Source organism: Rhea americana, unplaced genomic scaffold (genome assembly GCF_003343005.1).
Source record: "Rhea americana isolate MKP2758 unplaced genomic scaffold, rheAme1 scaffold_142, whole genome shotgun sequence".
Lineage (NCBI taxonomy): Eukaryota > Metazoa > Chordata > Aves > Rheiformes > Rheidae > Rhea > Rhea americana.
In genome coordinates, this window is record NW_028185506.1 from 2,380,220 (window position 1) to 2,392,826 (window position 12,607).

The following is a 12,607-nucleotide window of genomic DNA, read 5'->3' on the forward strand; positions in this document are numbered from 1 at the left end:
TGTGTCCAGTCCTGGGCTCCCCAGTCTAAGAGAGCCATGGAGCTACTGGAGAGAGTCCAGCGTAGGGCTACAAAGATGATCAGAGGGCTGGAGCATGTGCCCTATGAGGAACAGCTGTGAGATCTGGGCCTCTTTAGGCTGGGGAAGAGAAGACTGAGGGGGGATCTTATCAGTGTGTATAAGTACCTGAAGGGAGGGTGTCAAGGGGATGGGGACAAACTCTCTTCAGTTGTGCCATGTGACAGGACAAGAGGCAAGGGGCAAAAATCGAACCACAGGAAGTTCCGGCTGAACATGAGGGGGAATTTCTTCACTGTGAGAGTGACAGAGCACTGGAAGAGGTTGCCCAGAGAAGTTGTGGAGTCTCTTTCTCTGGAGATCTTCAAGGCCTGCCTGGATGCAACCCTGTCTAACTTGCTCTAGGTGACTCTGCTGAGCGGGGAGGTTGGACTAGATGATCTCCAGAGGTCCCTTCCAACCTTACTGATTCTATGATTCTACAGTGTGCATGTGAAATGACTGTGCTGAATGACAGTGGAACTGGTGGGTCCCACCATTGTAGTGTACTAGGTTCTTGAGAAAAAGGTATGAAAACAGAGCAACATTTCATGGCGGTGCAGTCCATCTTCTCCAGAATGGATCCTGGTATAGTTGTGTTCTTATGGAAAACAGGCAGGGCTCAGGTGCTATGGGAAACCTCCATCTGTTGACCTGCAGGCTGAAACTCCCAGAACTGGCAGTGACTCCCACTCCTCTACACTACCTGATGTAAATGACTGACCCCTCTTTCTTCCAGGGCTGGTGGAGTTCTCAGTTAGCACTGAGGCCCTGCAGGACCAGCAGCCCTGTGGGAATGCAATAGTGAAGACCCCTGAGAAAGGGCGGAAGGATACAGTGATCAGGCAGCTGCTAGTGGAGGTATGTGTGCTGTACTTGGGGAATAACTGAGCTTTGCCACAGGCTAGAGCTTACATTGTATATCTGTGTGAAACAGAAATCTACAAGTTCTCTATACAATGTGATGGTCTGATAGTCTTGCATCATCTTTAAACTTTGACAGGGCTGCATAAATACTGCAGCTTAATAACACTGGGCAGTGTATCTCCCCTGACAATCTAAATGTCTCCCATCTCCTACTGAAACAGGACTCCTCCTCCAATCTTTTCTTCCCTGTATCTCCTACCTGTGACCTCTATTGCAATGAACACTCTTTACAATTTCTCTCTTCCTTTCATGACATCCCCACTATTTGGCCTGTCAGCACATTTTGCAGCTCTGCTAGCTGACTGGCCAAGCAAACTGCCTCTTAAACTGTGTTATACAATTCTGGTTTGCTACATAGTCTGGTACCAGGATGAAGATGGGGGATCCAGAGGAACCTACGGGAGTTAGATGCCTGTAGAAAACTCCCCCCAAACTCCAGATATTAAAAAAGCCCATGGTAAAGTAGCAAGATTTTACAGATTATTCTTTTCCCATGGAAAGGGCAGTTGTTGATATTATTATGTGGTATAGAATTAAATACTACATGGAAGTACTGCRTATTCTTTTAAGGAAAATATTAGCTTGCTATACTTGATGTTATAATCTGACAGCTAGATGCTGTGTTCTTAATTTTTCTTTGTGTCATAAGACATTACTGCTTGCCTACTACATCATCTGGTATCAGTGATATTACCAGATATTATAGTATGTCACCAGAGGCACATCTTCCCTCTCTATTATCAACATTCACATTTTTTTTTTCCCTAAAGCAACATTATAATAAATAGTACTTCAGACATCTCTCCAGGAAAATTTAAATTTACTGTGACTTGTGTGATTTGTGGTCTGTTGTTAGCAAAAACACTTGTTACAATGCTGCAGTCCTCTTGTTACAGGGATGTAAGACTGTCACTGCATACAGTAGTTATGTCACTCATGTGACGGTCCTGCAGTGTTTTCCCTTTCCTTTTCCTATCCTCCTTCCATATTCAACACCAATCAGTTATTATTATCATGTGTCTTTAACTTGCTTATATTATTAGTTCAGATTTTTCTATATACATTCTGGGGAGTGTTTGTGAGTGCACAGCTTTCTCCACTCACTCTGCCTTTCACTTTCTCCTCTGTCCTTACTAAGGATTGCTTTATCTGTCTATGCTTCCTATCTCACTAACTTCTCACCTCTCTTGTTTTCATTTGTCCCACACAAGCCTGAAGGCATTGAAAAGGAAACAGCCCAGAACTATGTGCTCTGTGTAAAAGGTAAGATCTTCTTTCTCCTTTCTCTCCACTGTTCCTTTGTGGGGTGAAGAATGAGATATCCTTGGAGGAGGAAGATAGTGCTGTTTCTACAGTCTTACAGAAAGGGTGATATTTCTAGATAACCAAGGTATGTCTCCTGATTGCCCTGAAGCTAATGCAGAGGGCCCTAGGGAACAGACTGTAGGGAACAAGCCTAGGCACCAGGATATGACCTAGCTGGGATTTAGAATGACTGTTCCCCTCCGTAATCTCTTGTTCTCTGTCACTGGAATTTTGTCTCCTGTTTCTTTGTTTTCTGTCTTCCAGCTCCCTCCAAAAAGTCTTAGAGACAAGACCTGTAGGACCTAGCAGTTGCTATGAGTGTTCTTATGCAGAGACTGCCTCATAGCCAGGGAAAAATGAAGTGGGTGAAGTCAGGACATTTCTAGGAAGGGATGAAGGGAAAAGGAATCTTATTTGGTACTCCAGTGAGGCCTATTCCCCACTAGGCATTTCTGGGGGCTGCAGTGAAGCTATCTGGGTGATTTGTGGTCTGTGGTTAAAGCATTTGTTATAATGCTGCAGTCCTCCTGTTAGCATCTTGTTTCCCTCTCAGGAGAGCCTGCAAAAGAGAAGATTTTCCTGTCACTCCCTTCAAATGTGGTGCAAGACTCAGCCAGAGCATATTTCTCAGTGCTGGGTGAGTGAGCAGCCTGGGAAGGATTTGATGTGATATATGTCATTGTATTGTTTCTGCCTCTGCCTGATGGTGTTGGCCTCCTACTTCACAACTTTTTCTCCTGGTTCTCAGAACACTTCCCTTCTGTCTTCCATCATTTCTTTCACAAGGACCTTCCCTTCCAGTTCTTTTCTTCCTTTCCTCCTTTCTAAATCTCTTTCTATTTTGAGTTCTCTACCTCAGTTACCAGTCTTAAAATTTCTCGCCTTTCTCTCTTTTGTTTGTTCTATGTTTAATTACAGTATATTTATCAATAGATTTTTTTCTTCCTATTTTTCTCTGTCATCTCCTGCTTCTCTTGTTCTGAAAATCCTTGTGATTCTGTCAGCCAGCYCTGAGTTTTGCTAATCTCCCCTTGGTATCTCCTTTCCCTAGGCGACATCATGGGCACTGCCATGCAGAACCTGCATCAACTCCTCCGAATGCCATTTGGCTGTGGGGAGCAGAACATGGTCCTGTTTGCACCCAATATCTACATCCTGGATTATCTGAACAAGACAGGGCAGCTGAGTGAGGAGGTCAAATCTAAGGCCATTGGATACTTAGTGAGCGGTGAGCTGGGACACAGCTTTTGCCTCTGCTTTGGTTCTACCTGGAGTGCTTCTATCAAAGTCTRCCAGATGTGCAAAGAGAGCTTTTCTTTTACTCAGATGGTCTCTGCTGTGAAGCTCCTTCCACACTCTTCTTTCATTATTCTCAGATGCTCAATCATCAGGGTACCCAGTTATTGCATCCACTTTTCTGTGCTCGCTCATAGAGCTATAAGAGCACTTGTCAGGTGATCTGCTACAGTGGCTTGTCTTTTGTAATCAGTGTGCCCTGTCTTTATTCTAAAGAAGTCTGGGATTCCTTCTCCTCATGCAGTAGGGGAGTGCAGTGATTGCAGGAGGTGTATAGCTAGTAGGTGTGCAGTGATTGCAGGAGGGATGTATCAGTGCTCCCTACTGGTTAGACTAGGACTGACACGCTCCTCTCTCCTTTGTCTTTGCTGAGACAGCTGGGGTTTTTTTGTTCCCCCAACCCTCAGCGGACTTTCTCTGGCATCTGAATCTTGCTTTAAATTTATGTTGCAGGTTATCAGAGGCAGCTGAACTACAAGCACCCAGACGGCTCTTATAGCACCTTTGGACCACGTTATGGCCAGCCAGGAAACACCTGGTGAGATTGCAGTGTTGTCTGTGCCTCCTCTACGTGCTCCTCCTCAGTTACACAGTTACAGTAGATGTTGCATGACAGTGAAATTGAAATGTAGCTGTAGACCAGCAGGCTTTCTGGAGCTGATATGGCCATTGTGCTGCCTTCCTGTTGATGAAATAGGCTGCATCAGCCAATTATGTAGTTGAGGCATCGATTYCCACCAGCAGCTCTGAAGACTACGATAAACAAGGCAGAAATAGAGAGCAATTGAGGAGGAAGGGAGCAGGGGGTTCACATCTCAACTGAAGAAGCCTCAAGAGTTGCAGTGGCAGCTCTTCTAAACTAGAATCTGTTGAGAAAGTGTCTTCATGTAAGTGGAAAGGATGGTAATGATTATATACTCTCTGCAGGAGAGTATATATTGCCAGTGTGACTGTAAAGCTTTGAGCTGCTCCAGCACCTCTTGTCTTGCATTTTGAACTTTGGGAAAGGGTAAAAATGAATGATTTCATTACCTTCTGTTTGCTCTTGGTTTCTGAAACAGTAGGTAGGTCTTGACAGCACCTTGGCTTCTCTCCACATACCTGACACTCTCTCATAGTTGCTTGTAACAGCTCTTGTAAAGCTGTTCTTTTTTATCCACAGTTTTACTGACACATCTGGGGAGTTCTGAAAAATCCATGAAACATGGATCGCCAGTGCAGGAGTCCTGCCAGCAAACTATGATCTTCCGGGGATTTAATTATTCTCCCCTACCATTTTGACTTTTATTGTCATGCAGATGCTGAGTTAATTGACATGCAATTACCTGCTTTTTTTCAGAGATTTTTTTAGATATAGATCAATGCTTATAGTCCTCCTAATTGTAACTTCAGCACAGAGGGATCACAGGGTTTTATGAGCCAAAGGAGACAGAAGAAATCAAGGCATTTCTTGAAACATTTGGAAAGGTTTTTTGAGGTGAAGATATAATATACTTGTGGTACAGCTCATCGGCCTTTAGCTCTCCAGGCCTTCTTGCTTCCCTCYAGACAGGTGATGCCCACATCGGCCCTTTCACCTGAGATGGACACAGTGCATGGACAGGTTTCTCCCACTGCTCTCTGTCCTTTCAGGCTCACGGCCTTTGTCCTCAAGTCCTTTGCCCAGGCCCGGTCTTACATCTTCATAGACGAGAAGCACATCCAGGATGCTTTAGTCTGGCTCTCCTACAAACAGAGGGAGAATGGCTGTTTCCGCAGTTCTGGGACACTCCTGAACAATGCCATGAAGGTAATGAGTCTGCCTGATTGGCTTCACCTGAATTTTGTGAGGCTAGAATTTGCCAGTAAGTCAGATGGGTCCAGCTGAGGAACTTGATGAGGAGTAGGCAGATGGGGAATTCTCATACGCATGGCAACAGCGAAGGAGTCAGAGGCCATCCTGTATGCAAGCTGTGATGGGAAAGAGAATGACGGCAAGCCCACAGTACATAAATGGCATTGATACTTCCATGTGACCTGCAGTGGGAAGGAGATGATCTAAGGGCCTGCAGTGCAGAGCAGAGTATTCCAATAGAAAAGAGAGAAGAGTCTGAATAAGAAGCTATGTGGTGTCAACATGTACCATTGTGGTTCCCCACAGGGTGGAGTGGACAATGAGGTCACGCTGACAGCCTACATCACTATTGCTTTACTGGAAATTCCTCTGCCTGTAACTGTAAGTGACTGCACCCCAAACTGAGACACTCTATACTGGCACAATACAGGCCAGTATCTGTTCCATATTGGAAAGACAAGGTGGTTACTGGGCCCTGTGATGTGAAAATAATGTGATGTCACTTTTGGCATCCCTGGAAACAAAGGTGCTACACTTGTTCCTACACCTCATTCTGCAGATCCTTCCTTAGTATGCTGGGGAACAATGGACACAAGCCTCATTTCTCCCTTGCATTCCAAACAGTGGTTATCTCTTCCCAGCACTCCATGGTGCGAAATGCTCTGTTCTGTCTGGAAATGGCAGCAGATGAGAAAGGAAGCCATGTGTATACCAAAGCACTGCTGGCATATGCCTTCGCTCTGTCCAGGAAGGAGGAGAAGCGGAAGGCACTGCTTAGCTCACTTGAAGAGGAAGCTGTGAAAAAGGGTGAGTGCTCCTGGTGAGACATTTCTTTCTTCCTACCCACTGGCCTCACACCCTCTGTTGATAAAATGGCTTCTACAGGAAGGGAAAGCTCTGAAGGAGGTGAAATACTTGTCCAAAGACACAAGTCGAGCTGTTGTCATGCTAAATGGTTACATTTTTGAAAAAAACCTCTCTGTCTGCAGTCCTACGTGTCTGCTTGGAGGAAGGTGATCATGAAACAGAGTGCACCATTCCCATCTCTGCTGAAAAGAAGGGTAGCTCTGCTAGCATCTCACCTCAGGTCCTCTTGTCACAGCAGGTACTGTTTAGAAAATGAACACTCCTTCCAGTGGACCTGCTCAACACAGAACAAAGTTTACTTTGCATAGCACAAGGGAAAATACATCAGAGAAGAGCTGCATGTGCTGAGGGAGAAAAACTTAYGCAGGTCATTTCAGAGATCCTACTTTAAGCTCTGAGTGTTCCAGAGAATCRTGTAACAGCTCAGAACCACCCTGGTAAAATCAGGTCGTACAGTCTGTTTAGACAAACATTGAGTAGCATGGCTGTGAAGGAAATATCACCATTCCTTTTTATCTTCTCTCCACATTCCCTGCCTCCTGTGAAGATGGGTCTGTTCATTGGCAGAGGCCTGGGAAAGAGCCAGAGGTTGTTCTCTCATACTATCACTACCGAGCTCCCTCTGCTGAAGTGGAGATGACAGCCTATGTCCTCCTTGCTCACCTCACTACACAGCCAGCACCTTCCCAGGATGAGCTGTCATTCGCATCACTTATTGCAAAGTGGATCAGCAGTCAACAGAATCCCAATGGAGGCTTCTCCTCCACCCAGGTGAGCTGCTTCCCTCCTGCAGGCTCACACATCAATGTCAGAAGATAAGAAGTGTGAGAGACCAAAGTGGGATCRTGTTAAGGTATGCCAGGCTGGGCACTGTCTCCCTGTGTTACATACCATGATTCCCAAGTTTCCAAGAGGCTAGAGGCTATTATTTCAAGAAGCACCTCTGGGAATCACTGGTATTTCCCATAACATCATGGCTTTCTTGAAGCAGTGGGGCAGAAAGGTAGAGACATGAGGAACCTGTTCCTGTGCCTTTGGAGGGAACTCCCACTACAGTTTGTTTGTGCATACAAAGTTGCTATTTCACCCTAGTTGTTAGTGGAGCATGGGTGAAGGCTGCTCTGAGCTCCACACCAGGGAGTTCAGGGAACATGGACCTCCTGTGCAGAGGACAAAGGAACAGAATGGAAATACGCAAAATCTGGTCTTTCTGTCTTTCTTTCTTACTTAAAACTGGAGAAAGTCAAGTATGGAGAAAAGGGTAAATGCTGACAGCAAAGGATAGCCCTATAGAATGGCTAACTGTRTTCTCCTGGGCACTGTGACCCACTTCCTCCAGGACACCGTGGTGGCTCTCCAAGCTCTGTCCCTGTATGGAGCTGTCACCTATGCCAAGAGTGGAGCATCTGCCAAAGTGACTCTGCGATCTGGAGGGGACTTCCAGCAAAACTTCCAAGTGGATCCCACAAACCGTCTGTTGCTCCAGCGCATGCCACTGCCCACAGTGCCTGGGGAGTACAGTACAGAGGTGTCTGGTGAAGGATGTGTCTACCTGCAGGTGAGAGTAGTGTAGGCAGGTGCTATCCTGGACCATGAGTTATGAGGGGAGCCCATTTCCAAGTCAGGGAGAGGGCAGAAGAAGAAGAGCAGAAAGGAAGAGTGAGAGAGAAGGCTCTAGGGAGAGGGAAGAGAGGAAGAGTAGAGGTATGTGGAGGTGAAAGAGTGGGAAGGACAGAGGGAAAGAACAAGGAGTATGGAGCAGCTGTAAGAATGGGCAAAGTGGGGAAGGCTGGGCAGGGAGAAAATGGTCTCTCTCACACGCGAGCATGCACATGCTCACACAACTGCTGGCTCTCCCCTAGACAAGCCTGAGGTACAACGTGCAGCCCTCACAGGAGAGTGCACCCTTCATGCTCCAGGTGCACACAATCCCAGAGACGTGTGATGACTTGAAGGCTCACAAGATCTTTGACCTAGCCATAAATGTCAGGTAAGTCCATGTTTGGCTTAGAGATTCCTTGAGAATCTGAGGGAGCTGGAGGAGGTCTGGTGGCCAAGGCCTATGCTGAGCTACCTAGGATGGATCCCTGGATGGGTAAGGCACCTCCCGAGGAAAGTGGGCAGGAAGCAACTGGGCTGGGTCGAGAAGCTGTGGAGGATGGGGTTGTCCCGCACTGGTGAGGTTGTGTGGGGAGCCTACGGCTGGGCTAATAAGAGGGTGCATGGATGATTGGGGGGCACTGACAAAGCTGAAGAAGAAGATGCTGGACTTCCAGGAAGTGGAGGGATGTCAAATTATGTGGAAAAGGTGGAAGTGTGCCAGCTTTGACCTGAGGTACACTAAATCTTTGTTGTTTGTTTACTTAGTTACACTGGGGAGCGCAATGTGTCCAACATGGTGATTGTTGATGTGAAGATGCTGTCAGGATTCATCCCTGTAAAGTCCTCAGTGAGGAAGGTATGAGCCTGTGCRATGTTTTTTCTCTAAATAAATATTTCTCTTACACTCTTTCACCCATGAAACATTGAATTTCTTGGGTTTTTTTAACACAAATTCCAAGAATCTGGATGAGACTTGGCCACTGCAGGGTTGATGGCCTCTTGATCTTGCCACTATTCCTTGCACACTTCCACTATGCAGAGGTCCTCCTTACACACCTGGCTTAAGGCCAACACAAGGGGAGGCAATGYGTTCAATGTGGGAAAAGTATGTTTGTATCAGTGACAGACATTCTAGTGTTCACTGTGTCCGGATACCTCACTAACACCATTCACTGTGTGCATCATGTTCAACAGCTCGTTTTGTTTTCCATCTTCCTATTAACCTATTGACTTGTAAGTTTTTCAGGCCTTGGGTAATTGTGTGAGATGCTGAGGAAATGAGTGGTCTCTAAAACAAAGGAGATCTGACAAGAGACTGCAGAACTAGCAAGCAAAAAGGACTCTTTTCATTCGATCCATTCATCATCATCATGGTGTTTGGACCAATGCTCAGTTCCCTACTAGAACCAGGCTGTACTTGATGAAGAGAAGGCCTAGGCACTGTAATGCTGAGAGGTGCATCAAGGAGGAAATTCCATACCTCCCAGGCGACTTAGTAGACTTCCTCATTACCCCTGTGTCTCATGTATAGAGTATCTCACCCGCAGAGCTCTGCAAGGGGTACAGAGACACTACCCTCAACTCAGTAACATCTTTCTTTTCTTTCTTCAGCTGGAAGGCAACCAGCTTATTGAGCGCACAGAATTGAGTACCAACCATGTTCTAGTGTATCTGGAGAAGGTGAGCATCTGTTTGGATCTAGGATGGGAAAGGGACGCACATACCTTGGGACACTTGGCTGCTTAGAGCAGAAGATCTAGGCCTAAAAGATCCCAAGCATCTATCAAGAATAAGAATGAATCTCACACTGCATCTTCCCCCCTCTTAACCTTACTGGTACCTTTCTCCAAACTCTTGGCATACTTTCCCTCCACTCCTGCACATAGAGCAGGCTTTGACCTCTGTGCCAGCCAGAGGCTCCTGTTATGTGGGGAAGGGCCTGGGCTTCCCCTCACCCCTTCATCGAGGCCTGCAACCCCATGCACACCCCTGGACCTGGGATGCTGGTGACAGAGACCAGTGAGGGAACCTGTGGGGAAGTTCAGAGGTAGTGAGGGAACCTGGGGCAGATGCAGAACTGACCATGAGTCTCCATCCCTACTTTTCCCCAGCTGAGCAACACAACCCTGAACTTCTCCTTCACGGTGGAGCGTGACATCCCTGTGCAGGGCCTAAAGCCAGCTCAAGTGAAGGTCTATGACTACTATGAGACAGGTGAGTGCTCATAGGTGGTGGGGRAAGGTACCCACAGGAGTGAGTCCTAGACGTAGGCCATGCTGAGATACACAGAAACTTTAGGGACACACAGCTGCCCCCGGCCTCAAGCTCTCCATCAACCTCAGCCCTTTCCTGCCCCGCCTCAGCAGTGCTTTCTGAGAGCAGAGGGGCCCCTGGACTCTACCAGCCTTCAAACCCACAGTGCCAACAACCTAGACAGATGGTGGCAACCACCCTTCTCCATTYTGCTCCTGCCTAGGCAGGGCCCTACCACAATAATGATGGACAGGTCTGGCCAGTGTGGATAGTATGTGGGTCCTCGCATGGCTGTCCTCACCTATGGGAGCCACCATGCAGCTGTCCTCACCTGAGGGAGAAGGTGAAGGTTGTGAGGTCCTAGGAGGGAAGCCGTCCTCTCCAGCCTTCAAACTCTCCCCTGGGAGAGAGGAAATGTTCAGTCTAGTGTTCAGATCCTGCCCAAGATGGCAAACACGCATGTGATTCCAGGGCAGGCGCTCCATCTCCTTGTGCTTCCGTTTTCCCAGCTGCTATGTCAAGATGAAAGAGCCAGAGCTCCTCTGTGTGTTTGAGACAAAGCATCTGAGCAGGCCTTGGGCATAAGGCAGAGACCTGCTGGGGCTGTCTGTGCAGAGTTGCTCTGCTTTACTGCCAAGGTGTCTGAATGGAGCTGTGACTGGGGCTCTCTCCCTCCAAGGCTGGGATCTCTGCAGGGAGTCGGGGATGGTGCTAGCTGTCTGCYCGGGGGCATGGGAGAAGTGTTTCTCTGGAAACCCTCTGCTAGGAATGTTGAGGGGGTCTGACAGCCTCACTCTCTCCCTTCCCTTGTGTCTTCCAGATGAGTTTGCCGTTGAGGAATACAGTGCTCCCTGCACCACAGGTAGAGTACATAAGAACAATGAAGTGTTCCAGCAAAGGCTCTCATAGCTTAGTTTGTATAAGGATCTGTGCAGACCTCGAGTTTCTGGAGCTTGATTAGAACCTTAAGACTTGTCTTCACTATGCCCAGAACAGTCTCTCAGCAAACATCAATCCAGAGAGGGAAATTAAATCCACCTCCTTATATCCTATAAAAGGATAAAACTTTGCTTTTGGCTTGCTTGGGCTGGCAATCCCAATGTCATTTCCTTCACTCACACAGAACTCCRTGTTTTTTCCTATATGTATATGTGTTATATGGTACAAATAAGATTGAACTCTTCCTTGGGACTGAACCTAGCATTCAGTCTTTAGGGCTCTGCTCTTTTCTTGGCCACTTTCAGCCATGCTTCGGACAGAGAAGCATGTTGAAGCACCATCTCACAAACATAAGCATCTTGGTGCAATGTTGAGATTATAAACATCTTCAGTGGGAACCTTTCAAAATCTGGCCTGGTAGTTTTTGCTCTGTGTTAGGGAATACAGATGTTGAGAGAGAACATGTGTACTGAGTTAGCTCATGCTCTCCAGAATAGATGTCTCTGCCTCCTCTCCCCTCTCTGTGGCATGGATATCTTGAAAGTATCTAGCCATTACCGTTATGTTAYCTGTCCGTGACTAGGCATTTTTTTAGTTGAAGCAGATCCTCAGATTTTAACGGGTCTTGAACTTATGTAAGATGCAAGAAGGGACTCCCTGAGCATAGGGAAGATGTCCATGGCTCTGAACACTGTTTCCCAGGAACCCTCTCTCACTGTGTCCTTTTCCCCATTCCAGCGAAGACTGAACAGGGAAATGCCTGAAGAGAAATCTTGTCTGAGCCCTGATGGATTAGCTGTCTTATCTCTGTCCCTAAAGGATCTCCTTGATAAGGTGGCCTATTGAAATATAGGAGAAGGGCACCTTCACACCAAAAAAAAGTAGTAATGTTATAAATAAAGTCTTGATTTTCATTAGCTGCCTCTAGCCTTGTTTTTTTCTTAATGAATCTTTTGGTAAGCCTTGTCCCTCTTCCCATTCTCAACTAAGACTGTGGAATGGTTTAGATACAGAGCCATCCATGGCAAGCAGGTTTTTAACAAGCCCTCAAGAACTAGGAGGCAGACAGCTTTCACAGTGTGAAGGTTCAACTACATGTTTACCAGTCCTCCAAGAGAAGAAGAAATTCTTCCTGATCCTTTATTGCCTGGAGATGTGGTTCTTTGTCTTTAAATGTTGGTATTTTCTGTGGCATAATCCTTGGACATAAATGTGTTTTCACATAACTTGTGTGATCCCACTGTGAAATCACTGCTATGAGATAGAATGCRAGAGTGGAACCTGCTCTACCAGATCTTTCACAGCAGACCAGATACAAGTGAAGGGAGGAACTGCAGACAGCAGATGTGTGCTATAAAAGCAGGCAGGGAAACCAAGGACATGCCATGATGCTGCGGAACTGGTGGAGCCACCACTCAGATCACCTTGGTAAGGATAAAATACTACAGTGCTGTGTTCACCTTTCTTCTTCCTAAAATATCATTTCTCTAAAAAGTGCATTCTTCCTCTGGGGAAATGAACCATTAT

At 46.6% G+C, this 12,607-nt stretch overlaps 1 protein-coding gene across 1 annotated transcript in view; it reads left to right on the forward strand.

The window, feature by feature from the left end:
* The window catches only part of A2M (alpha-2-macroglobulin), a 32,518-nt gene extending 20,674 nt beyond the window's left edge, over nt 1–11,844 (forward strand). Inside the window, exons 21-36 of the mRNA XM_085298881.1 lie at nt 797–918; nt 2,196–2,247; nt 2,843–2,926; nt 3,341–3,517; nt 4,039–4,123; nt 5,218–5,374; nt 5,726–5,800; nt 6,061–6,226; nt 6,834–7,057; nt 7,626–7,844; nt 8,149–8,276; nt 8,654–8,744; nt 9,500–9,568; nt 10,000–10,102; nt 10,962–11,003; nt 11,819–11,844. Of these exons, the coding sequence (XP_085155007.1) occupies nt 797–918; nt 2,196–2,247; nt 2,843–2,926; nt 3,341–3,517; nt 4,039–4,123; nt 5,218–5,374; nt 5,726–5,800; nt 6,061–6,226; nt 6,834–7,057; nt 7,626–7,844; nt 8,149–8,276; nt 8,654–8,744; nt 9,500–9,568; nt 10,000–10,102; nt 10,962–11,003; nt 11,819–11,844 (1,820 nt within the window). The remainder of the gene's footprint in view (nt 1–796; nt 919–2,195; nt 2,248–2,842; nt 2,927–3,340; nt 3,518–4,038; nt 4,124–5,217; nt 5,375–5,725; nt 5,801–6,060; nt 6,227–6,833; nt 7,058–7,625; nt 7,845–8,148; nt 8,277–8,653; nt 8,745–9,499; nt 9,569–9,999; nt 10,103–10,961; nt 11,004–11,818) is intronic.
* The last annotated feature ends 763 nt before the right edge of the window (nt 11,845–12,607 follow it).